Source organism: Furipterus horrens, unplaced genomic scaffold (genome assembly GCF_987537825.1).
Source record: "Furipterus horrens unplaced genomic scaffold, mFurHor1.1.pri manual_scaffold_7, whole genome shotgun sequence".
Taxonomy (NCBI): domain Eukaryota; kingdom Metazoa; phylum Chordata; class Mammalia; order Chiroptera; family Furipteridae; genus Furipterus; species Furipterus horrens.
In genome coordinates, this window is record NW_028327177.1 from 118,767,712 (window position 1) to 118,794,181 (window position 26,470).

The window sequence follows — 26,470 nt, forward strand, 5'->3', positions numbered from 1 at the left end:
ATATATATATATATATATATGCTTATGTATGCTTATATATCAGTGAAAAATTGACAGAAATGATAGAGACAGGAAGGAGGAATTGGGATTATTTTGTTATATGAGGTACACACACTATTTGTGAAGTGGTATGGTTTTTTGAAAGTGGACTTGGATTAGTTGAAAAGTGTATTACAAATTCTAGGGCAACCACTAACAAAGTAAAAATAGAAATACAACCTGTATGTTAAGAAAAGATAAAATAAAATAAAATGCTCAATTAATACAATGAAAGACAGAAAAAGAATAGAAGACAAAAACTGGAACAGGATCAAAACAGTCTGGTACTGGCGTAAGAACAGACATATAGATCAATAGAACAGAACAGAGAGCCCAGAAATAAACCCAGGACTATATGGTCACCTAATATTTGACAAAGGGGTAAGGAGCATAAAAAGGAGTGAGATGAGCCTCTTCAACAAATGGTGCTGGGAGAACTGGATAGGGACCTGCAAAAAAATGAAACTAGACCACCAACTTACACCACACATGAGAATAAACTCAAGATGGATCAAAGACTTAAATGTAAGCTGTGATACCATAAAAGTCCTAGAGGAAAACATAGGCAAGAAAATTTCAGATATCCCATGTAGCAATATTTTCACTGATATATCTCCTAAGGTAAGGGAAATAAAGGAAAGAATAAACAAATGGGACTACATCAAATTAAAGAGTTTCTGCTCAGAAAAAGAAAACATCAGCAAGATGAAAAGGAAACCAACCATATGGGAAAATATATTTGCTAATGATACCTCAGACAAGGGATTGATCTCCAAAATATGTAAAGAACTTACACATCTCAACACCAAGAAGACAGACAGCCCAATTAAAAAAATGGGCAAAAGGCCTGAACAAACACTTCTCCAAGGAGGATACACAGAGGATCCATAGACACATGAAAGAATGCTCAACATCACTAACCATCAGAGAGATGCAAATAAAACCCACAATGAGAAACCACTTCACACCAGTCAGAATGGCCATCAACAAATCAAGAAACAACAAGTGCTGGCGAGGATGTGGAGAAACGGGAACCCTACTGCACTGTTGGTGGGAATGCAGACTAGTGCAGCCACTATGGAGAACAGTATGGAATTTCCTCAAAAAACTAAAAATGGAACTGCCTTTTGAATCAGCGATTCCACTACTAGGATTATACCCGAAGAGTCCTGAAACCCCAATTCAAAAGAACTTATGTACCCCTATGTTCATTGCAGCACTGTTTCCAATAGTCAAGTGCTAGAAACAGCCTAAGTGCCCATCTGTAGATGAGTGGTATAAAAACGGTGGTACATTTACACAATGGAATACTATGCGGCAGAAAGAAAGAAGGAACTTCTACCATTTGCAACACCATGGATGGAACTAGAGAGAATTATGCTTAGTGAAGTAAGCCAGGCAATGAAAGAAAAATACCATATGATATCACCTGATACAGGAGATTAATGAACACCACAAACAAATGAACAAAATAGAACAAGGAACAGAATAACAGTTATCAGGGGGGAGGGGGGAGGGAGAGAAGGGGGATAAGTAAGGGAAGGGTCTAGTCAAAGAACCTGTATAAATGACCCATGGACATGGACAACGGGGTGGGGGATGACTGTGGGAGAAGGGGTGGGCTGGGTAGATGGGAAGCAATGGGGGAAAATGGGACAACTGTAATTGAAAAACAAAAAAAAAAACTGAAAGAACAAGAGTAACAAATATAAAACAATAACAAGTATAATAGTTAATAATCCAGGTACATCTACAACGACTTTGAATATCATGGTCTAAATGCACCATTTAAAAGACAGAGATTGTAATCACACACACAAAAAACAAACAAGACCCAACTATACGTTGCCTACAAGAAACCCATCTGAATATAAAGACTCATGTATTGTACATTAGAAGTATGTGAATGAAGAAAAACAGACAATGGTAACACCAATGAAAAGATTTTTTTTAAAGGATATTAAATAATAATAATAAATAATAATAAAGGGTATATTCTCCAAGAAGACACAACAGTCCTTATTATGTGTAAGCCTACTCAAAGAGCATCAAACTACATAAGGAAAAGACTACTAAAATTACAACACCCCACAGTTAGAACTAAACAAATCTGGCAGGCAGAAAATCGGAGAGGACATATATAAACTCAACAACATCATCAGTCAACTGGTTATAATTGACGTCTATACACTACTTCATCAAACAACAGAATGCACATTCTTTTCAACTTTACATGGAATAGTCACAAGATAGACCACATTCTGGACCATAAAACACACCTTAACATATCTGACAGAATAGAGATCATACAATGTCTGCTCTCTAACCACAATGGAATTATACTAGAAATCAATAAGAGAAAGATAAATGGAAACCCTAAAAGGGACCTGTGTGTGTTAAGAAGCAAGTCCATTCTTCTACAGACCACAGAGAGTGCTTTGAGGAAATAGGGCTCTGTTACACATGGAGAGTACTAGGAGAGACAGGTAATAGACCCAAGGGAAAAATTAAACAAGAGACTCAAGGTAGGAGGTAAAAAGAACCTGAAACAGAGCAGTACAAATGGAACAGAGCTGATGTGAGAAAACTATGTATTTAATTTGTATTAAAAAATATAAAATGTATATCCTCAACCTATTTATTCTTAACCTTTAGTCTGTCACTAACATTACTCAATTTAGAATATTGCAGAAGATTCATTCCTACTTCACCTTCAGCCCACTATCAGAACAGCCATAATTATCTTTTTAGATATTATATCCCTGCTCACTATACTCTAATGGCTTCCCATTGCAATTGGAATAAAATTTAAACTCCTTACTAAGATCTAAAGGACTGATTGTCTAGCATTTGACCTCCTCTCAATTTCCCTACTTAAATCACTTTCTTCCAGCCATACCTGCCATCCCTTTGTTCCTCTAAATACTTATGTGTATTTTAACTGAGGGACTTTGCACCAGCTGTTTCCTCTGCCTGGAATGTTCTTCCCCTAGATCTTCACATGACTGGCTATAAGTTTTTCTCACATCTCACCTCAAATGTCATCTCAAGAGATGCCTTTCTGATCACTGCTCCTAAAGTAGTCATCCCCTCGAGCTATTCTATTACCCGTCTTTATTTCTTCACAGCAATTACCACCCTCTACAATTACTCTCTTTATACATGCCTCTTATGTCACCTCCTACCCCTCTACACTAAAATGTACATCCTGTGGTAGCAGGACCTTGTCTGTCTTATGCACCACTCTGTCCCCACAATGCAAAGGATCAGCCTGGAACAGAGTAGAAAATCAATAAATAGACACCATGTAACATTCATTGAGCTGTATTTCCTTTCTTCTCCTATTGCATCATGAGCTGCCTTACAGATTAGATTGAAAACCATGGATTTTATATCACATAGTGCCTTATAAAGAGACTGTATTACCTAAAGTAGTAAAATTATTCAAGCTATTCAGCTTTTATGATTAGGCAATTTGGTGGCTTTAAAATAAGAATGACAGTCTTACCCTACAAACTAAATTACTTGCCACAAAATATATAGAGAGATGACAAGGAAACTTACTCTAAATGTGGAGAGAACCATAGGAGAGCCTCTGGGAGAGAAGGTATGCAACCTCCCCCTCCTATGCTATGAACTACAGGGATTCCTGGCTGTCTTCTCTGAATCTCGGGTTTGCTAACTTAATTAAAATGTACCAGTGGAAATAAACTATAAGGAAAAGAATTAGCCATATATGTGATATATAACACATATACATTTTATAAGAAAAATTCACAGAAAATATGAAACCAAGTAGTTACAAGAATACAGCTTTCCAAAAATAACACTTTCTAACACAGCAAAGAAAAAATGTTTGAGCTAAGTAACCAAAATGATGAATAGGCTTCCAGTGCCACTTCCTCCTTGGTTTGGCTATCCAAGTTTTATTTTCCCTTACTCTTCTTTGCTATTTCTCTTGACCAATCTGGCCCATGTGGCCTCTGAGTGTGTACCTCTGCCCCAGTGACATGGTTCCTCCATTTCCATCTAGTAACAGTGGAGAGATTGATTACCATCCTTATCAGCCACTTCAAACTGAAGTTGTCAAGTTTTCCAAGATAACTGTCCCGCATTTTTAAAAAAGTATACCTTTACTGCTTGGTTAGCAATATATACCTTGCATTTTGTTTTTAGAGGCTTGTTTTACTGCCATTGATTACCTAGTGTCTTCAATGACTGATGAGGAAATTTATTCTTTTTGTTTTATTCATCAAGTATTAACTGAGTGCCTCTTGTGCACCAACACAATGGCCTTCTACTTTCTGAGACATCAAGCACTACTGCCCCACATCTCTGAGAGTAGCTTCCCTATAACTGGCTACTCCTGGTACCTGGACAACTCGTGCTCATCAAAATGACTCCATACCTTCCACCCCCAAACCACTACTATTGCCAGCTTCCTAAGAACTCATGAACCCTCTGATTTTCATTCTAAACAAATTTCATATATATGTTAAATATGTAGAACAACCATGTAATCTGATTATCTGTGCTTGGATCTGGAAAGAGAGGAATACCAGAGAGCCAGAGGCCTTGACACTGGAATAGATCTAGCAGGAGTTGAACTAAAAGTAGGTAGACAGGCAAAGCTACATAAGGATTCAGAAGAAGGCACCAGAGATACTCATGACTCTGCATATACCTGGCTCGTCCTACACCCCAATGATTAAATCAAATTTGCTAACTTGTATGTGATTGTTTACAAATTAAAGTATAAATGTATCTCATTTACAACTATTACAACATATACTCATTCATCTATAAAAACACTGTGAGGTGATTACTATCATCCCCATTTTACAGAAAAGTATAATGAAAAAGATATTCATTGAAAGCAATTTGCCCAAGATTATAGTATATGTTGCTAGACCTTACTTTAGGCTCTTCCTACACAAATCCCATGTACTTCTCACTACTCACCCCAGAAAGATGAAATCAATGTACAAAAAGTTATGGATATGGACTATATTCTTAATAAGAAACTACTTTTTCACATGGTAAATACTGAGTAGACTGAGAGGTTGTTCACAAACCTCAATGGCTTCAAGATGAAGAGAAATAAGGAGGGTAAAATTAATAGTTGTCATTTTTAAAGTAATTTGGCTAGAAAGGAATTCAAAGGTATAAAGCAAGAGCTAAACCCTTCTACCAATACCAATATTATGAATACATAATATAACCTTAATCATAGCGCATGACTCTGAATAATTATTGGAATTAAAAAATGATTAAATATTGTTTTAAGAGTATCATCATTAAAATATAATAATTTATTTTGAAAAGGGCAAAGAGAAATCTACATTTTAAGAATATAAATGACAGTTATTATTAAAACTTGGCCAAAATAACTTTGCTATTAACATAAGGCTCCTCTATGAATTTTGTATTTTGTTAAAATACAAAAAGGTAAGACTAATTTGAATTATTCATTGTAACTTATAAATAGTTCTACATACGTTCTTGTGACATCCTGTTCAATCATTGATCGAAGTTCTTTATCTTGGAAAAATTTGTTCCAAAGACTCTGAAATAAGGAGAACAATCTATTTAAAATAATCTCATGCCTTTGCTTGACTTTTAAAATCTCAATTTAATAAGTTAAATGATAAAACTTATCCTTCTCTGAGTTATTTCACATTGCAGATAGGAAACCTGAAACTGGAGTAATGTTTATTAAAATCTAGTTTATTCTCAGAAACACATCCTTATTCTAACACTTATTTTTCCAGTGATCATACTGTATATCTTTCCTTTTTTTTTCTGTTTCCTATATAAAGTGAATGATACTTTTACTGTTCTACACCTGCTACTTTCCCCTACAACAACAAAAAGGTCTGCTTGGATTAGAGCAGGGCCATAGCCCAACTGGTCGAACATGAACCTGACCTGAATTTCCAATACACAAAGGAAGATATGTAATGTTTTTCTGCAAAGCTTGGTCTTCTCATCAAATAGATTTTTATGTACTTTTCAAAATGTGAATTTAAGTAAAGTTTTAAAGTTTACTTAACAATATTTTATGCTGCTATACCACAGACTATATTATAATAATTATATGTATCAGAAAAAAAGAAATGTTTATTTTACATGTTAACCAGGATTTTTTTTTTTTTTTTTTTTTTTTTTGGTAGCAAGGAACTAGGATTTACAGTAGTAATTAAAGAAGTTGTACAACACCTGTAAAGGAGTAATTATTCATTTTCTTCATGAGAATATGAGCGAAGATGGGCCTAATCTTTTCCCTGATCTTTAAAAACTTCTCCATGGACTCACTACAAATAGTTTCCTTTCTTCTCGTGGGTTAGTGCTACCAGGTGAACCATTCCTTATTTTTATCATAAAAAGATGCTTTCCTCCCTGCTCCGTACTTCAATCCTTGATAAAACAGTTCCGTCCTCGTCTTTACGCTCTTCTATGTTGCCCTTAGTTCTTACAGATCCCCCTGGGACTTCTTTGTGGTGCCATTCCACAGAAATAGGCCCTATACTTCCTACAACAGAGCATGCATAGAGCATGAAGTGATTTCTGTCAGGTTTTAGGTGGGATACTATATGGGGTTAAAAAAATAGCTCTTTTGTGGTGACTGATAACCAGCCTGATAAACATATTAAAGATGAATTTTACCCCCTCATCCTGTGAAAGGGGATTATTGATCATCAAGTCTTGCTGGCCAACGACCTTCCTCGGGTTTGTGATGTGCTGGTAAAGAAGAAAAGAAAGAAAACACACAAAGATCAGAGGCCACTGAACTTTAAAGTACACATATGAAAACAATTATATCAACTAAAGTGCAACTCACTATTTCTTTGATGTTGCTATACCATGCTCTTAATTCTTTACTTTTACTTATCCACTGACTTTTATCTTGAGGAAGAACACAAAGAAATAGCTGTCAAGAGAGAAAAAAAAACTTTTGTAAAAATCATAAGAAGTAAACGTGAAACTGCCAAACAGAATCACCTGAAAATTGAGATATTCATATTCCTGGTATTTCATATTCTTATCACCATCATAATTCTTGATAAATTATATTTGAAGATAAGTAAGAAATATATATATCTGGACAATACAAAATGTAAACAAAGGCAGAAAACAAACAAACAACAACAACAAAAAAAACCAAGATCCCCAAAGCTACACCACAAAATGGAATCAACCTTCTCTCCAGATTTATATTAAAAATGAACAAAAAATTCATTGAGGTTCAAGTATAATTCAGATTTTACAGTCCTGAATTGCTATGCTAGTGAAATGGAGAAGTACTGTGTTTGGAGGTAAACGATGACATTACCAGGCATAAGGTCCAATTAGTAATTTCAAGGTTAAGATTTGTCTTAAATGAATCAGGTAAAGGACAGAGAAGAGCAATTTGAGGGACACAGCCTAAGAAGTGAAGTCATTCCTTTTACAGCAGAAAATTTAATTTATAACTAGCAATCTGCTTATGAAAATAACAAGCATTCTTAAAAAGACAAATCTGATTTAATTTAGTTTAATACAACATTAAAATAAATCTGGACCTGAATTTATTTTCATTAAATGAAGGATACTAAAGGTTAAATAACAAAGAACAAGGGGGTGAGGCACAAATATTTGTATACAAATATTCTATCAGCAGGTCTCCTGCCTTTACTGCCTGCATCTAACAGAAGAAAAATGTATTTTAATTACTAAATTTAAATTATTAAATCTAAAACTGTCTGATAATTCATCTTTTCTTACTGTCTTTACTTGCTCAATTCATGCAGATCTACCCTAAGAAACTTTCAATAGAAGTCATTTTAGAAATGAGAATAAACCTAAATTAATTCATTTTAAGAGAAAAAGGGACAATATTTCCAAGCAATTAAAAAGATAATCGCAGATTATTATTACTAGTTTTGGTAACCAATGGACCCTCCTCTTGGAAAGAGATTTACCTAATTCCCTTCCACTTCTTCTTGCTGCCCTACACTTTGTGTTTATAGTAAAAGAGACATAAAAATGCTTTCCCATCTGCTATTTATGAAGAAAAAAGGGAGGATGACTACATGATGGCACTAGATATAATAGGAACCTCAAAGTTAATCCCCCTCTGCTCCAGCCCAGCTTCAGGGAGCTCAGCAAATCCTGTGGGGAACGTAAAGGTGGTGCTTTGAATTCGGCAGCATCAAATGAGATGAAAAGACAATTATTTCAATTGACTCTTTTACCACCACCAGTTATTCAGAACGGAGGTGGTTCAACCTCATCAGTAAATGTCCTATGAAAGCTAAACAAAGATGGCCAAAACGTCAAGAGTGAGGTCTCCTGGAAAATCCAGTGATCCCCTGCATGGGTAGTCTTCCTGGGCATCAGGTAATGTGTTGATATACTGCAACCACAAACTGTAAATAAATATTTTCTTCTTACCTTCCAGCAAATGCTGCGGAACCTGCTGCTTCTCAGCTGCCCATTAATCCCCTTCTGTCTTATTGTTGCCAAGTAATTGTTGTTTACAAATAGTTCTTCCCATTCTTTCCTATATGCAAGAAACCAAAGCATTGGGATCCTTTTGTTAAAATTCTGCTGCTTGGAGAGAAGTGCTACAGGAAATTAATTTTAAATAAGTCTAAGAAATGCAACTTTTAAAATGTATAAATTTAGTTGTGCACTGTTTCTGAATGCATGGCTGTCTTTTTGGACAGAGTTCTTCTGTAGATTTAATGAATATGTAGATCGCTATAATTATGCCAGCTACTGAAATTCATAATGTCTATGGAGGCTATTCCATTTCCTCTAAAATGATGGTAGTGCAGTTCAGTGAATAGACAAGACAAAAAATGAATATTAATACAAGCTTATGACTGCTTTAGCCATTGACAAAGATATACATGCTCCAAAAAATACACAACATAAAAAAGTATATTGTTGATTTTATTGGCTCTACACATGAAATATCTGTTTAAATGAACCCATTTCTCTTTAATGTCAGTCTGGGCAGGTAAATACAACAGAAGACTACTTTCTTTAAATTTTAGTGCTATTTACTATTAAAATCTCTGCAACTTCTTTCTACATGATCAGTTTAAAAATTTTAACAGGTGCAGGCAAATTTGAAAAAGAAATCAAAAAATTAAGAAGCCTCACTGCAAAAACTGTTAAAGGCAAGCTTGAGTACCTTGCAGTACCTATGGCTGAGGAGATAAACAACTGAAATGTGCCTCCCAGGCACACAGACACCAGGGGCCTAACACCTGTGTCTCATTAATATACAAGTAAATCTGCTCTGCTGGGAAACAATTGGAAATTAATTGTCCCAAACCATTTACTGAGTTTGAATAAAGGAAGTAGACTTATATTCCCGGCATTCTGTACCAAACTAAACATCAAGAATCATTTGTCAACAGTTGAGGCAACTGAGTACAGCTTTATTAAATTTCTTTCAGATATCATAAGGCTACAAGAGACGTATGCTTTGAGAATTTTAAATCAAAGTTAAAAAGCCCGGCAATCTCTTCAGAGATTTTCTAAAAGGAAAGCCTCTGAAACCGCAATCATCTTTCCATATATGCACGCAGTTGTCATTGAGCAGACCCTACTTATTTTGAGAAAGGACAGCCTTGCACACTATGCTATCGCAGACCCAGAAATGTAACCAATTGTACACTTGAAGCTCAAAATTCAGGCTGTGGAGCAAGCTGCCATCTTCTCCACAGTTTCGGGAAGAGTTACCAAGACAATGGCACATTCCCTGCCACCCCAAGGAGGACAACTTCCAGCCTCAGTCCTGTGGCATGATTCCTGATCACACGAAGCACTGTCAGCAGGGCCTCCTGGCTCTGTATGCTGAGTGGGACACACACTCCAGAAACACCTTCCTACCACGCTCCATGGACACTTCCTACTCTCATCCCTCTATGTGTAAGATAAACAATATTTCATTTTTATTTTAATTTGCATTTGCCTCATTAATGAAACTGAAAATTTTTCATGATTTTGAATCATTTTATTACTTCTTTTTTTTTTTTTTAAAAAAAGCTTCCTTTCTTGACTCTTGCCTTTGTTAAGCAGTATAGGATAGCGGTTAAGAAAACAGACATCAGAATCACACTCTAGGGTCAGAAAGACAGCCATGCATTCAGAAACAGTACAAGGTTTACTAACTACTTAACTAGCTGTGCAAGCATGCGCAAGTTACTTAACCTCCCTGAGCCTCTGTTTTATCATCTGTGAAATGGAATAATAATAATAGCATCTCTGTCCAATAATTACTATGAGGATAGAAATACATGACAGGCCCTCAGAAGGGTGCCCAGCATATCATAACACTAAAAAATCAATATTACTGTTAATATTATAATAATGCTTTTATTATACTATGCCTTACCACTGGTTCAAGAGAAGGGTTTTTCACACACTGAAGACATCACACCTTTGCCTACCATATATATGGATGTGTTTTTAACCCAATCATCATGATTCTTCTACATGCTGACGTTTTTTAATATGTGTGTAATATAAATCTAACATTAATTTGTCTTGATGATCTTTCCATTGTTTTCATGCTTAAGTAGTTCTTAGCCACTCCAACTTCAAAGAAATATTCACTGAAATCTTAGGGTTTTAAAAATCACTTTGGTTTGTTTGTATTATCTATAATATTTAAAATACATTATCCATTTCCCAACAATTTCACATATATTATCTACCCCTGTTATTGTTCAAGTTTTGTTTTTAGTAATGCTCAAAGACGAGATCAGCAATAAGTACATAGAACATTACAGGAATACATCTCAGAAACTATATGTTTACATAGCTTGTGGTCTGTCAATGAAAAGCACAGATTTCAAATGTATTTTAAATCCAAGAGGAATCAGAATTCGTGAGAGATGATGCAGTTCTATGGCCTGAAAACACAGATACATTGCAGATCAGAGACGGAAGTGTGAGGCGATGGCTCCCCAGCCTCTGGCAAAATCAGCTTCTATTCAAAGGCAGTGTGAAAGCAGACACAGCTGGTGGCCAGACTCATTGCCATCTTGTGAAGTTAAGCAGCCTTCTAAGGTCAAGTTACACACTAGTTATGTAATGAAGGCTAATCATTTGTTAGCTGAAATAGGATCCTGTGCCTTGATTACAGTGTTGGTAAAGAGAAGAGGAGACTCAGGCATATGAAATGGCAACACTATCTCTGAGATTCACAATCATTTAAATTTATTCATGGGTACTTACAGTTCCAATTAGGGTATAACATCTCAAACTGATGAAGAGCTCTAACAACAGAGCAACATAAAGCCCACAAGATAACATACAAATTGTCTTTCTCTTCTATGGAATAGTGCTTTGTTAATAAACTGTGATACATAATATATGTAACAAACATATAGTACCTACTATGTTCTTATGACTCAGATATTTTTTAGAAGACATAAAGTTAAGAGAGTAGATGTAAGTGCAAACCAGTGATAACATGGTTAAGACAAAGTACTCTGGTAGTACAGAGGAGGGAGAAATCGTTTTATACCTAAATATTAAAACTCAGTATAGAAAATAATAACTGGTAGCACCATCGGCACAGAAATCCTACATCTAAGAACTGAACTGTCAGAGGCTCAACAGATCCCAAGGGCAAAATGTTGAAAAGTTTAGCTCTTCGAGGGGAGTTGAACTGCTGAACTTGGGAGAAGAAAATGGGGAAAGAATAGTAAGTATTGAGGAGCCAGTAGTGAAAATTTCAATTTAATTAACAAAAAAATGAAAGGCAGTTGTTAAATTTGTATATATATACACATATATATGTGTATATATGTGTATATATATATAATAAAATACCTGTGATAATAAAAATCTCACTATCACATGCTACTGAAATGCTTAAAAAATCCATCTTTCATTTTAGATATATCACTTTTAACCTTTAAAACAATCCTTCTAGGGTGTCTATTTTTAATCCTCTTTATAAATGAGGAAACCAAGGCTCAGAAAAAGTAAGTACGTTGTCAGGAGAAAAAAGAAATGAGCCTTAGTGTAAGCATCCTCCCAGAATAACATGGAAGAGAGCATTACAGGGAAACATGGCACTCCAGACACCAAAGACAAAAACTGCCCCTGGCGCCAAGGCAAGATGGAAGTGTGCCCTTATACTTTCCTCCTTAGATTTTAGTTTTTGAACATCAAGTCAAGGGTATAGAGACAAGTTTTCAACATTGGATTGGGAAGGTAAGTCAACAGCTGCTGTGAGGTGGTTAAGGACTTGCAGGGACATTTAAATTTGTAAATGCCTCCAATGGAACAGATTAGAAACCTGGGCTTTGAGGACTCTCTTGACATAGCACTAGTGCCATCTAGTGGCACTTTCTCTGCCTTGCAGGTACTGGGTCCCTGAAAACATAACCAGCATCTCATCAGAGAGGCAGAGAGAAATTGGTTTTGTTTCTCACGCCAATGTTAATGAATTAGTAGTGGCTGCCTTGGAAGCATTGTGTTGAGAAGGATTCTGATCCTACCTCTGTGCTCCTCAGAGAACACTGTTACTAATTTAAAATGTTGGCCATCAGCACTGCAATAATTTCTAAGTAAATGAAATCAACTTTTGCAGCAGCAATTGATGCTAAGACCTACTCAGGTAGTTAAGCCTCCTGAAATAGTTTAAAAACAACAGCAACATGGAAATCAACTAGAATATGCAAAGAATAAATACAGCTGATGATCATAAGGAAATATCTACTTCTCATTATGTATTTTAAGGTAGTATTTTCCAAGCTATGAACACAAAATTAGTATGAAAATAGTTAAAACCTTCTAAATATAATTGTTTAAATATTTTTGTAACCTAAATAATGCATAAGTGACTTAATTATGTGGCAATTCTGGACTAGAAAATTTCTGAATCGTTGTACCAAATGATGATACACTAGGGAAAACATTTTATAATACATATTTTATATGATAGCTTCTACTCCATTTTCAGGCATTATTTAGACAAGTTTGAATGTCTCTGAGGGTCTAATTTAAGAAATCCAAACAACTACAATAACTGAAAAGAGCTCAGTGACTACATTGAGTCTAGTTCTTAGAATACTCAATACGTACTTGGTTTAGAGAAGCTACTTTGGTTTTTACTGGTTATGAGAGCTGCTGAAAGCAGAGAAGGGATTATCTCTGGGGAAGTTCAACAAGCCACAGAGAAAGAGAAAGGGAAAGATAAGGACACAGGTTCTGGCTGTCAGGGAAGTGTCCCACAGGGGAAGGGTGCTAGAGGAGTTCTCAGAGATGACCATAGAGCTTACAGGCTTGGCTGGTCAACCATGATCATCTCATTTTTGAGGTTTGACTGGAACAATAGTAAAACTAAAGGCCAGGACAGGATGAAGGTGGTCCGGAAGCAGGATAAGCTCAGAGTTAGACGGGTAGAACATTTGATGGTGAGGAAGCACAAGGTAAGAAAAGTGAACCTGATGCAAAAAGGTTTATACAATTTTATAATCCTAAAGTACATGTTGATATTTGAAAAACTGCCTTTTTAATTATTACCATAGTTGCTTTATCAAAAGCAGGGAAAAAAGGAAATAATAAATTTTTAATCTGTTTCTAATCTGTCTAGAAACATAGTGGAAGATTTCCATTAACGAAGGACTACGTCATAATTCCAATAGTCTGTGTAAAAGAGTAGGGAGCTTTATATGATTTTAAAGGTATGATTTTAAAAAAAGTATTATTCAGATACAACAAGGAACATCTAAAGTAAAAATCAATGGAAATATCAGAAGTGTAAATTAGGTATGTCAGCATCAGACTGCAAAGCGTGGCACCAGATATGGGTAAGCTACAACATTAGTACTGCAGGTGCCAAGATCAACCAGATAAACACTGATGTTATCTATAATTACCTCATTTTTAGCTTAAATCACAGGTAATGAGGGAACTCGGAGACTCTAAAAGGCAATTAGAAACTGTACTGGCTTTTTTGCTTCCTGTATCAGGAATTTTTAAAAATTTACTTTTACTTAGAGCTTTTTTCCTCCATAATGAAACATCAGGGCATATCACTTATACGTATAAATAAACATAAAAACAGAATGCACAATTGCTCACTAGCTTAGAATGGATTTCTTCCTATGCCTACGTGAAACATGTTCTCATATGACGAGGCTCCACTGAAACAAAGCCAGTAGTTCAGTTTGTTAAAAATAATTTATGACGATGTTTTGATTCAGGTTTGGACTGCTTTGAATTGAAAAATTGTGCGCCTCCACCTCAGTAGCCACAAGGACACAAAGAACTAAGTAGACAACAGTTTGGACTGTCAGATTTCTTTCTCTTCAAAATGTAGTTTTTAAGGGCGTCTAAATTCAGTGTAATACTAAAGTGGGTAAACTCAACAAACATACTTGTTAGAAAAGGAATCGAGAAAAGCTATGTCATAGGTTATAAAAGACAGTGTATACAATAAGGTACACAATCAAAGGATCGGCATTTAGAAATGAGTTGAGAAAAGGATCCTGTACCAGATAATGTCTATGAAGTTGTCTGCAATGAATATCTTTTACAGTCCATGGTTTTTGATGCTTTCTATGTAATTAATAAGAAAAAATCTCCTTCTCTAGACACCTCCTTACAGACCTTCCCCACCTTCTTCCCATTCCCAGCCCACCACACTTACTTGCTATTTGTGGTAACTAAAATGAGTTTGATGTCTAATTTTCTATACGAAAAAGAATTTGTCACACCTTCTATAACGTAAGCAATACTGTAAGGGAAATACAGAACCGAGGACAAATTATTTGGAAATAGGCATTTACTTTAGCAAAATCTGATATCCTAATTAAAAGTCAATTCTATCTCTTAAAGCATATTTTCCAAGACTGGGTTGACTTATAGGGTATTGCACCTGTAGAAATAAATATACTCTTGAAATAGTTTGTCTTAAAAGATTAAAATGGATTATATTTTAACTGAATCCATCATTCATTTGATAACTTTTGGCTCAGCACTTATCCAACAGAATTTTCTGAGATGACAGAAATGTTCTCTATCTGACTATCCAGTAAGACTAGTGTAACTGAATAACTACATATTTCATTTTATTTTAGTTAATTTAAATGTAAATTTAAGTAGTTTCATGTGGAAAGTGGTTCTCATACTGGACAGCAAAACTATTTTAAGGATGATGAACCACTCCTATGTATGTTCAATCTTCAAAATAACAACTATAAAGGTTCAAGGGACATAACAATAAATACACGCATGATACATACTCACATATAGTGCTATTGGGGAAAGAAGACATGTTAAAAGTTAAATAATATAAGTGGTTAAAAATCAAGAATTTCATAGAGGTGTAACACAATACATAATTAATTCTAAAGGAATGGTGCTACTAGTGAGATCAGGTACAGATGTGATAGGTTATTTCAATCTTTTTTGTCTCTTTCTCGTTACCTCTCCCTGTGTTTCTGTCTCTCCCACCACCCTCTGCCCCTTGCTTAGTCCCACATCCCTTTTCTCCCACTCACACACATGTAAAAGTTAGGAAAGCAAATCTTTAGTGAAATGCTGATACATCTGTGTTATCAAAAATGATCACTACTGGATCACCAGCCAATATAACATACTGAAAAATGAATTGGTTCAAAGGTCCAGGAAATGGTCATTTTAAATGAAGACAAATGGGCCATATGGTAAAATAAACTTTAGTTTAAGGTCAGTATATGGCTTATAATTTGTTTGGATTAGTGTGTATAGGAAAACAATTTCACATGGGCCTCTGAAAAGTTAAGGAAATACCCCTACCCAAGCCCTACCAGAAAATCTCACTCACAGATAATGGAAAAAACAAACAAACAAACAAACAAAAACCCTCGCTAATTAAAAAAAACTCCATGCCTCATTTACCCAGCATGATGAAAGGCCAACATACACCTTACACCTTTTTTTTTTCTCAATACAAAAATGTTGAGAGTATCAAAACATTTATAGGATGTAAAGGAATTTGTGCCCAGACATAGAACACACTTGGAAAATGTATAGCTATTTGCCCCCACATTAAACAACTCAATGCCATTTTGCTTTTAGAGCTTTCCATTCTGTTTTTAGTAGTATTTCTGTCATGACCACACTTGTCAGGCTACCAGCTTCCAATTCATATAATGATTATATAATTAGCTTTTAGAAATTCTAAATCTCTACTGATCTATTATTTACTCAGTTTAATTTGTCTTTTTTTAAAAATAAAGACAACAAATGACTTTAAACTGTTATACCTTCTACCTTCACTTCAAACTATTATATCTTTTCAATAAAAAAAAAGAAAGAAAGAAAGAAAGAAGACGAAGTAAAAGCAGAGTAAGGACTGAAAGGGTCCTGTTGTGACTAAATATACTTTAACAAACTTTCTGGCCATTCTAATATTTTCCATCTAGTTTCTGATTTTATTCCAGTTTGTTGAAACTATTTGAAACTTGCTTCTCTAGATAACTGATATGTTACTATATATCCAAAGAAAAGTGGGGGGGAAATCCCTTTTCTTAATACTGGTTTTGGGCAGACAAGAGAGGGCTGGGGAAAACTCTGAAATAAAGGCGTCAGCGTTGTGGAGACCTACTTTGAGTCTGCATTCTGTTTCCCATGAAGGCTAGAATGATAGTGGGAGTAGTATTTTTCTTACTGATTTTTTAAGAACAGTTGCTCTGCATCACAGGGGAAGATGAAACATTTTCTCATGACCTCGTCGCCCAAATTAAATTGTGTGTTATAAAAATGCCTCTGTTAGGCAGAAGTATTTTCCACTGCTGAAATTTTATCTTATTTGAAAGTTCATCTACTTCAAAAGAACCCAAGTGCAGTCCTGACTTCATAAAAAGGCCTTTTGTCATTTTGTTATTTGCTATTCTGTTATCCATACACTCAGTGATTCAGATTCCGAATGCATGCCACAAAAAATTTAATTATATGACCACAGACATCCTTATGAACCAAAGAAATGTTTCCATAGAGCTGTTACTTTATGGAAACACGGAATGCTACTATAAAATTGAAAATTAGCCTCATAAGAAAATTCTCATTTTTCTACAGTCTTTAAAGATACTATGATTAGGAATGGCCTCTAGAGACAGAGAGGCAGGGTTCCTTCTCCAGGGTCCGTCAACAACCCAGGTGGCAGTGGGAGAAATGGAAATGGGAGCAGTGTTAAAATGCCAAAGAGACCACTCTGGCTTTATTTATTTATCTCACTCTACTCCCTCCACCCTCTTCCAAGTCTCTCATTTGGAAAAACAGTCCTTGTTCAATCTACATAGTGAGATCGTCGTCGTCGTCGTCGGCAGCCATCCGTCTCGAGAGACGATGGTGTAGCTTCTTAAGTCTATCTGCACCCCCGAGAATGGTTGTGCAGTCCGACTCGGGAGTGACACGGTATCTGTCTCCTCCCGTGTTGAATCGACATCTTGCGATGACGCTGGAGTGTCCTCTCCAGTGAAGCTGAAGCTACAGAGCCTGGGCAGGGTAATATGGAGGGTCTGCTGTTGCCCATGCAGCAGACCCCCCCTCTCTTCGCAGCTGAAGGATCCAAGGGAAAGACAGAGTCAATACAGCTTGGCTTCAGGTGCGCCGCAGGAGTTGCCGGTGTTGACTACAACGTCAAACCGCCTTAGGGACTCCGGCTCCGGATTTTCTGTCGGGGTTTACTCCCTTAGCCTTTCCCCTGAAGAGGTATGCCGCAAGGCAGCGGAGGTTTTTTGGAGTCAGAGTTTTCCTTCTCTGATGTGCCCTGACTGGAAGATCGAACCAGCGACACTTAGCTCGCAGGCCGACGCTCAATCCACTGAGCCAAACCAGCCAGTTAAATACAGCATTCCCTCACTTATCGCAGGTATTACGTTCCAGACCCCCAACTGTGAAGTAGAAACTGTACATTTATTCTACACTCTTAAACCTATGTAACTGTAACAACACATGTATACAGTACTGCAAAATCCCGCGATATAGCAAAAAATCCACGATAAATTATCAAATATAATAGTTTTTAAAATCCTGTGATACAGTGAGGCCGCGATAAGTGAACCACGATACAGCGAGGGACTACTATAATCCAGTTTAAAATAAATTATAACTAAAATAAGAAATAAATTATAACTATGAAAATACATAGTGAGATACAACAGAGGAAAGGAGCAGGCTCTGGGCGTGGCCCCATGATTAAGGTGGGGGATAGCAAGCAAACGTTGCTTCAGAGTTTATGCATTAATTACTGTGGACCGAACAAAATCCAAACAATGAAGTATCTGTGCCTGGTTCAATGACAGCAGAGTTCTCTGGCTTAAGAGATCTCTAAGATCTAGATGTACATTAAAAATCTGTAATGAGAGTTAAGAGATGGTGTTTAACCATCCTGGTTTGCTCCAACTGGGTTGACAGACTTGAGCATGTCATTAGAATTCCTTTCCTAATCTGAGAAAGAAGCTTGAAATACAATCTTTGAAACTCCTTGAGAATATGTCAATCAGACGGAACTACTCCTATATCTATCTCAGAACGCTGCATCTATAATCGTGGAATGAAAACTATGTCCACATATTCAGATGATAATAGGACATCTTTTAAATTTCAATACTCCCTCATTAGCAGGCTATTTTTTATTCCATTGCTTCTTTATCAAGTTTTCCATCTTTCTAGGCATATAGTATTCATTTTCAATTAGTATCATTATCAAGTATTTCATATAATTGTGTGGGATTTAAGGCTACATTATCAATGCCCAGTTAAATGTTTTGCTCTTTGATTCAAATATACCAAATATCTATGATATACTGAAACCTAAAGTTTTAATACTATAAAAAACAGAGGTTCATGAAAAGTAACAATGTCACCATAATGGAACAGATATGTGTAAATACCCATGTCATGTGGGTCACTTTAGCTGTGTTTATAGGGAAGAGCATAATTTTGGCAGTGAAAAACGTAAGGCCAATCAAATCTATCCATTCTAATAGAGAAAACTGCATTGCTGAAGAGTAGAAAATGATTGTCTTTGTTCATATTGTTCACCCCAGAAAACTCCTGTCCCTCTAGAATGTCCAGTAAACATATTTTCCTGTTGCCAGTCCTGCCCCTCAGTTCTACCCCACCTGGTATTCCCCTAGTCCTTGGTAAAATGCCCCCAGTGCAACACCAGTCATCATCTACGTTAGTTGCTTTCATGTTTGTCTCCCCGCCTAAACCATGAGGACACCAGGGGCAGGGTCTGTGTTTACTTCCCTTTGGGTCTCAGTCTTGGAGGTTCAGAGTAGACAATAAAGATTTGCAGAATGATTGAGATGTTAGCTCTCTAGAACAAACAAACAAACAGATAAGATCTAAACATGTCAGAAAAGCACTTATAAAAGCTCTGGATTAAAAAGGAAATGAAAAATAAAAATGGGATTGCTAACCACAGCTACTTTCCCCCCAACGGCAATGTAATCTGATATAGAAGATAGACAAATACTGACTATCACTTTCCACATTTTAAAAGTTTTATGTAACTTTCCCAGTTTCAACCCTAATCTTACACATTATTTTCTCAAATTATAGATCCAGCAACACACTTCAACATCAGTAACCAAATATTTAACTGATCTTTTTCTATTTCACTGCCATATCTAAAAAGTGCAACATGTTAATGTATATTATGAATTCACTTAATCCAACAAGGAACACTAGGGTCATGGAAGTATGTTCAGGGGAAAAGGACTCTCAGTACTGACTGACTCAGAGCTGCTCATCCTCATATCCTCATATTTCAAATGTCTGTCTGTCTTTTAAAAGATAAACATTTACACAGTATCTAGATGAGTGGAGAGTGGAGCTTGCAGCTGATGATGTAAATAAACAAATATGGAAAAAAATTCCCCTAAAGCCTAGCTACAGGTAATAAAAAGGGCTTGAAGGGATTTATGAAGGAAAGGAACTCAAACTGTAACCTGTATGCTCACGTTAGTTTGGGTTATGTTAATTTAAGGCTGTACAGTCATGCATCACTTAATGATGAGGATATGTTCTGAGAAGTGCATCCTTAGGCAACTTTCCCATTGTGCAAACATCACAGAGCACACTTACACGAGCCTGCATGGCACAGCCTACTACACACCTAGGCTACCTGGGATAGCCATTGCTCCTGGGCTAGCTACAAACCTGTACAGCATGTTACTACTGTACTGAAGATACTGGAGGCAATTTTAACACCATGGTATTTGTGTATCTAAACATAGAAAAAGTACCATAAAAATACAGTATAAAATATAAAAAGCAGTACCCCTGCATAGGACATTTACCATGAATGGAGCTTGCACTAACTCTGGGTGGTAAATGAATGTGAAGGCCATTCCTATACACTACTGTGCACTTTATAAACATCATACCCTTAGGATTCACTAAATTTATAACTATATATTTCTTTATTCAATAATAACCTTAGCTTACTATAACCTTTTTACTTTATAAACTTTAAATTTTTTAACTTTCCAACTCTTGTAATAAACTTAGCTTAAAACACATACTGCGCATTTGTACAAAAATATCTTCTTTCTTTATATCCTTTCGTATAAGCTTTTTCTATTGAAAAAAATTATTTTAAAACATTTTGTTAAAAACTAAGACAATCACAAACATTAGCTTAGGCCTAAAGTGGGTCAGGATTAATATCGCTGTTCTTCTACCTCCATATCATGTCCCCCTGGAAGGTCTTCAAGAACAGTAACATGCATGGGGGTGTCATTCCCTATGATACCAATGCCTCTTCTGGAAGACCTCCTGAAGGACTTGCCTGAGGCTCTTTAGGAGACATACTTTCTTCAGAAGTATGTCCATAGTGGTTTACTTGGTTTGTCTCTTTTTTTCATCACAGATATGCTTATAAGCAGGTAATCCACCATAAACATTCCTCTCTAATAATAAAAACCTTTCAGTGTTTGAGTTTATATTTTCAAACTTTTTAAGGAGCCTGCTAAGGTCTGCAAAAGCTTCTGCTAAAAAATTCACTGTGAATTTTCTTAGGGGGTTCTTCTTTTTCATGTCTTTCAGTTTTTTTTTCTCTTACCTCTTCTTCAGCTATGAGTTCTTGTGCTAGTTTAAATAACTTATTAGTCAATACCTTAGGAACCATGTCTAGGAGCTTCTCAATGACATCCTTGTCCACACCCAGGTTAAAGTTGTTTTCCATCTCAAGCACAGCCTGTTGATTTTTGCAGCCTACATATTGTTAGGTTTTGGGGGTTGGAGAAGGTGGAGAAGGCCAGTAGCCAAATGTTGAACAAGATGTTTTATTGAGTATGCAAGATGGTGGGCTGGGGTCTTGGAGTCAGATGCCAGCAGCTAGGGTCAGGGTGGGGTGAGTTTTTAAGGAGTCCTGAGGCTTGGAATGCATAAGCAGTACAGGATAGGCTAAGTTGTACCCTTGTATAGCCAGCAGGTTGGTGATTAGACAGTTGCCATCTGATAGTGGCCTGAGTCTAGGGTAGCTAGAGGTGGGGGGTGGGGGAGTAGGTGAGCTGCCTCATGGCGGGCTTGTACCTCACACTTATCTTTGGCAAATCTTCTGAAGTCATGGACAAACTTCTTGAGTATCTTTTTCCAGATACCACTCATGCACACCTTGGTAACATCACTCCAAGCCCAAGCAAAGTTCTTGCTGTAGTCACAGATGTTGTAATCCTTCCAAACCCTTCAGAATTGCATCAGAGCCTTCTCAGAGTCTTCCTCGGTTGCAGTAATAGGCTGGATAAAGGTCCTCCTCTCTTGTAATAGGCCTCATAAGCTTCTATAGCTCCTTGATCCATTGGTTGGATTAAAGAGGTAGGGTTTGAAGGGAGAAACACCACTTTGGTATTGGGATCAAGATCACCAGTAAAAAGAGGAAGTGCAGGAGAGAAGCATTATCAGCAATCAGCAAAATCTTGAAAGGCATGGTATTCTCCAAACAGTACTTCTCTGCTTCACTAGCAGCAATTCAGGAGGGAACCTTGGAGCAGGAACTGGGTCATTCATGACTTCCTTTGGCTTCTTTATTACACTGGCAGTGTATGTTTAATGGTGTGCTTCAAGGCCCTGGGGTTCTCACTGCGCCAGACCACAAAGTGTTTCAATTTGTAGACTGTAACTTTGTCCCCAAGCAAGATTGTTATCCTGTCCATAAAATATGTGAATTTGGCATTCACTTGGTCTCTTCATGAAAATCCTTTCAGGTATCCCATTTCCGGAATAGGGAGGTTTCATTCATCCATACTGAATATTGCTCTGGTGAGTAATTTTCCTCCACAATCAGCTTTTCTAAAGTTTCCAAAAATTCTCCAGCTGCCTTCACACCAGCACCCACAGACTCAGCACTTATTTCATATTATGTAATGAATAATGGTTCTAGAAGTATTTAAAAACACCCAGAACTAGCAGTAAATTCAACACCCTAGTCAGGTTCAGCCTTTTCTTTCAACACTGCAAACAAACTTTTTGCTTTGGTCATGATCATCATGGTCCTGTGAGATACTCTTACGTGTCTGGTCTTCCATACAGGTCGCTAAAAGTTTCTCCATGTCTGATATGGGCCTTTCTTGAATTTTTGTTAGTCCCATCACCTTCAATGAAGCAGATCCTTAACAGCATCCATCACTTTGTTCCTGTTCTTCAAGATCACAGCTATGCTGCAATGGGACATGCCTGACTGGTGAGCAAAGGCCATCACTGATTTTCCACCTTCGTCGTCCTCAATCCCTTGTAATTTCCTTCCAGGTCACTTGATGTGGCTTCCTCCTAGCAACATTAGCAGTGGGTCTTCTATGCTTGGAGGTCGCAATGAATACACAAAATGAGACTGAATTAAGCACAAGAGAAAATAATGCAGCGAAGAGATGCAATAAACGAGATGTACGAGGTTACTGCAAGTGGTACACAGTGTACTCCTTTACAGCAAACTTTTCTTAATAAGTAGAAAGAGTACACTCTAAAAAAGTGATAAAAAGTATAGTAAATACATAAACCAATAACACAGTCACTTGCGATCATTATAAAATATTTGTACCGTACTGTACATAACTGTGTGTGCTACGCTTTTATAGGACTGGCAGCAGAGTAGGTTTGTTTACACCAGCATCTCCACTATGCTGGCTGAGACACCACAGGATGACAGGAATTTTTCAGCTCCATTGTCATCTTATGGGACCACTGTTCTATATGTAGTGTGCCTTTGCCCCAAATGTCACTATATGGTGCATGAATGTACATGAAAACAAACCAGTTAATTATTTAAATAGAAGATAACATACTTCTAGAGCCTTAAGTGGTCAATAATTAGTTCAGGCAGATTGTATATTATAGAGAAGTATAAATATCGACTAGTTACACTATCATAAAAGTAATAGTTACAGTAGTCCCTCTCTATATTGAGGTTCACTTACAGTGACCTCACTGTATCGCGGGATTTTTAAAAATATTATATTTAATTATTTATCACGGATTTTTCACTATATCATGGGATTCTGTGCTACTGTATACGTATGTTGTTAAAGTTACGTAGATTTAAGAGTGTAGAATATCTTTAAGAACATAAGTAGTGTTTATAAAAGTGTGGAAAAGGTTAATAAGGGAGTGGGAAAGGTTAATAAGGGACTGGAAACAATTTATAAGTGTGTGGCAAGGGTTTATAAAGCCTTAAAATATATATAAATACTAAAATAAATGTAAGGTTCCTACTTCGCGGATTTTCACCTATCGCAGGGCGGTCTAGGACGTAATACCCACAGTAAGTGAGGGAATACTGTACTTCAAGAAGACAGGTTCAACATTCAAATGTGATTTTCATATCTCCTATCAAATGTGGCCCCATTTTGAAGCTAAGAATAAAAGGTAATATTCTGATTTTGATTTCTTGAAAATGCAAAGGTTACACACTTTGTGCTCTTTGAAATTATAATTTAACTACAAATGTTGTGGTGCTACTTGAGCAAATATGGAACTAAGATATACTTAATAATAAGATTGTGAGGTTAAATATCAGTATGGGCATCTGGACTAAGGATAATACACGTGCTCTGAAAGGGGATCGAACCTGCAACCTTTCGGTTATGGGACGGCACTGCAACCAACTAAGCCACACCAGCCAGAGACAGCCCCACTACTTTAGACCAAGAGAAGTAAATAAAATATAGAAAAGGAAAAAAATTCCCTTTATTTCTTTATAATTTAAAGACATAAATAATGTTGCTTGTTAAGTATTTAAGGTGTTTATAGATTTTCCAGTCTCGTCACTTTACTATCCCAGTTGTAGAATTTACTAATTCAAAAGAGAATGCAATTCTTTTGTATACAAATATCTTTTTTAAAAAAATTCAACACCAGGATTTCTAACTAAATTATTATTGTCTTCATTTATTGGTTCTGACTTGTTATTGAACAATCACTGGTTGTTATTATTTTGAAATGTGTATTATGGAGCCAACATTTCATTTACAAAGTATTATTTGAAAATTTTCCAGCTGTCAAAATCTAAAAGATAGTACATTTTTCCTAAGAGTACAGCTTGGGAAAATATACTCAGAAATGGTATCATGTGAAATTAAAATATGAAAATAATTAGGGTTGGCTAGATGATTTACTAGTGTATATACAGAATATAGAAAATCAGAATTAAATATACAAACTTATTGTAATCTATAATGATTTATATTCTATCCTATGCCATTTATAGAATGTCAAGATAATGTCTGAAATTAAAGATTATTTTGAGTTTCCTAAAGAATATCAATAATTGGTCTGAGTTTTCTCTAACTAAATTGACTATTAAAACAATGGATTTAAACATGGATTTATGGTCATATAAGCACAACCTAATGAGACAAAAATGAAGTTATTTCTATATCTGGAATTATGACAGTATACTTTAAAAAGCATTACATTGATTCAAAAACCATACAGACTTCCTATAAACTTTTATAGAAAGTTTTACTTTAATCAATAAAGGTATTTAGAAGCATAGGGTACATGAAAGGAAATTTCAAATTGTTCACCTTCAATTTATTTCATAGGCCACTGGTATACCACCTAATAAGATCATTAAAAACATGCAAGCAGCTGGTACTACAGCTAAACAGATTAATGTAATAGTCGGTAGTCACATATGCTGGCAAGGGGCTTGCCTCTTTGTAGAGGAGAAGGTCAGCTGCCCTTGGGAAGATGGGGTGGGGTAGCAGTGAGAGAATATTCCTTCTATCATGTGACCTTGTGCTACAGTCACTTAGTTAAACATCTATTGCAAACTGCTAATTGGTAAACTACTCACAATTGGTAAACTACTAACAAACAAAACAAGGAGAAAACAGAGACTATGCCCTCCTGAAACTGAAAATCTCAGACCACAATAATAGAAACAAATAATGGAAAAATATAGATTTGAATGACAAATTCAGAAGTTAACAAAACCTCAGCATATGCTACAACAGGGTACACCTGATAAGAGGGTTAAATGAGGACCAAGGCTACCAAGTCACTGATTTTTGAGGTAAACACAAAAGAACGGCTTTGCGTTTAGATTTTCAAAAGGCTTTGTCTATTACGTTTTATCTCAGTCTTTAAAACAGTTGTGAGAAGGAAGTATCCATTTTATAGATGACAAACTAAGGCTAATCATTATCCTGGGCACCAGTAGATACAGCTTGAGTATGTTCATACTAGGCTGGCAGCCAGAATTGTCTAGCTGTGAAAGAAGGTCAGTATTTCTGAGGCAGTTTAAATAATACAAAGGTAGAATCGTTAGGATGCGTGAGGGTTTGGAATATTCACATTTTTCCAATAACCTATTTCCAGTTAGTTTAAAAGAGCTATGATGGCAGGAGAAAAATAATTTTCATTTTCAAAAATGAATTTTACTGACAATTCTGTTGCCATTTTAGTGTGATTCTGCAACAATTTCTAGGTTTTATCAGTTAACCTTAATATGAAAATATACCCTAGAGCTGTGCTTCTATGAATTCTGCATTCAACCCAAGTGTCAAATTCACAAGTAAGCTCATTATACTGTAAGAGCTATTGCCTACTGAGTAGAAAAATATTCATTTCACACCTTAAATACTATAATACTATTTAATAACAGCACTGGCCTGCCAACTATTAAAGGCTTGTTTTTATATACTGTACTACGTGAGCTTTTTATCTTGCCTTTTTAATTACAACAATAAATTAATATCCTAACATTACAACACTGACAGGCATTGATTAAAAATATATTAGTTAACAACATTAGTATTTATTGTGCAAAGTTGCATTAGGAGTTCATTTTCAAAATATAATTATCATTCAATAAAACTAAGGTCCTTTATCTGCAAACTATTCAAGAAAATAAACTACAAGATAATACTGTGCATTCACATTAACACATTTCTCTTAACTTTATATTATGTCCATTATT

At 36.0% G+C, this 26,470-nt stretch overlaps 1 protein-coding gene across 4 annotated transcripts in view; it reads right to left on the bottom strand.

The window, feature by feature from the left end:
• The window catches only part of TBC1D5 (TBC1 domain family member 5), a 463,871-nt gene that overhangs the window by 206,591 nt on the left and 230,810 nt on the right, over nucleotides 1-26,470 (bottom strand). For all 4 annotated transcript variants that reach the window (XM_090284379.1, XM_090284381.1, XM_090284378.1 and 1 more), the window contains 4 exons: nucleotides 8,473-8,581; nucleotides 6,881-6,970; nucleotides 6,706-6,780; nucleotides 5,538-5,605 (listed from right to left, as the gene is read on the bottom strand). In XM_090284379.1, the coding sequence (XP_090140505.1) occupies nucleotides 5,538-5,605; nucleotides 6,706-6,780; nucleotides 6,881-6,970; nucleotides 8,473-8,581 (342 nt within the window). The remainder of the gene's footprint in view (nucleotides 1-5,537; nucleotides 5,606-6,705; nucleotides 6,781-6,880; nucleotides 6,971-8,472; nucleotides 8,582-26,470) is intronic.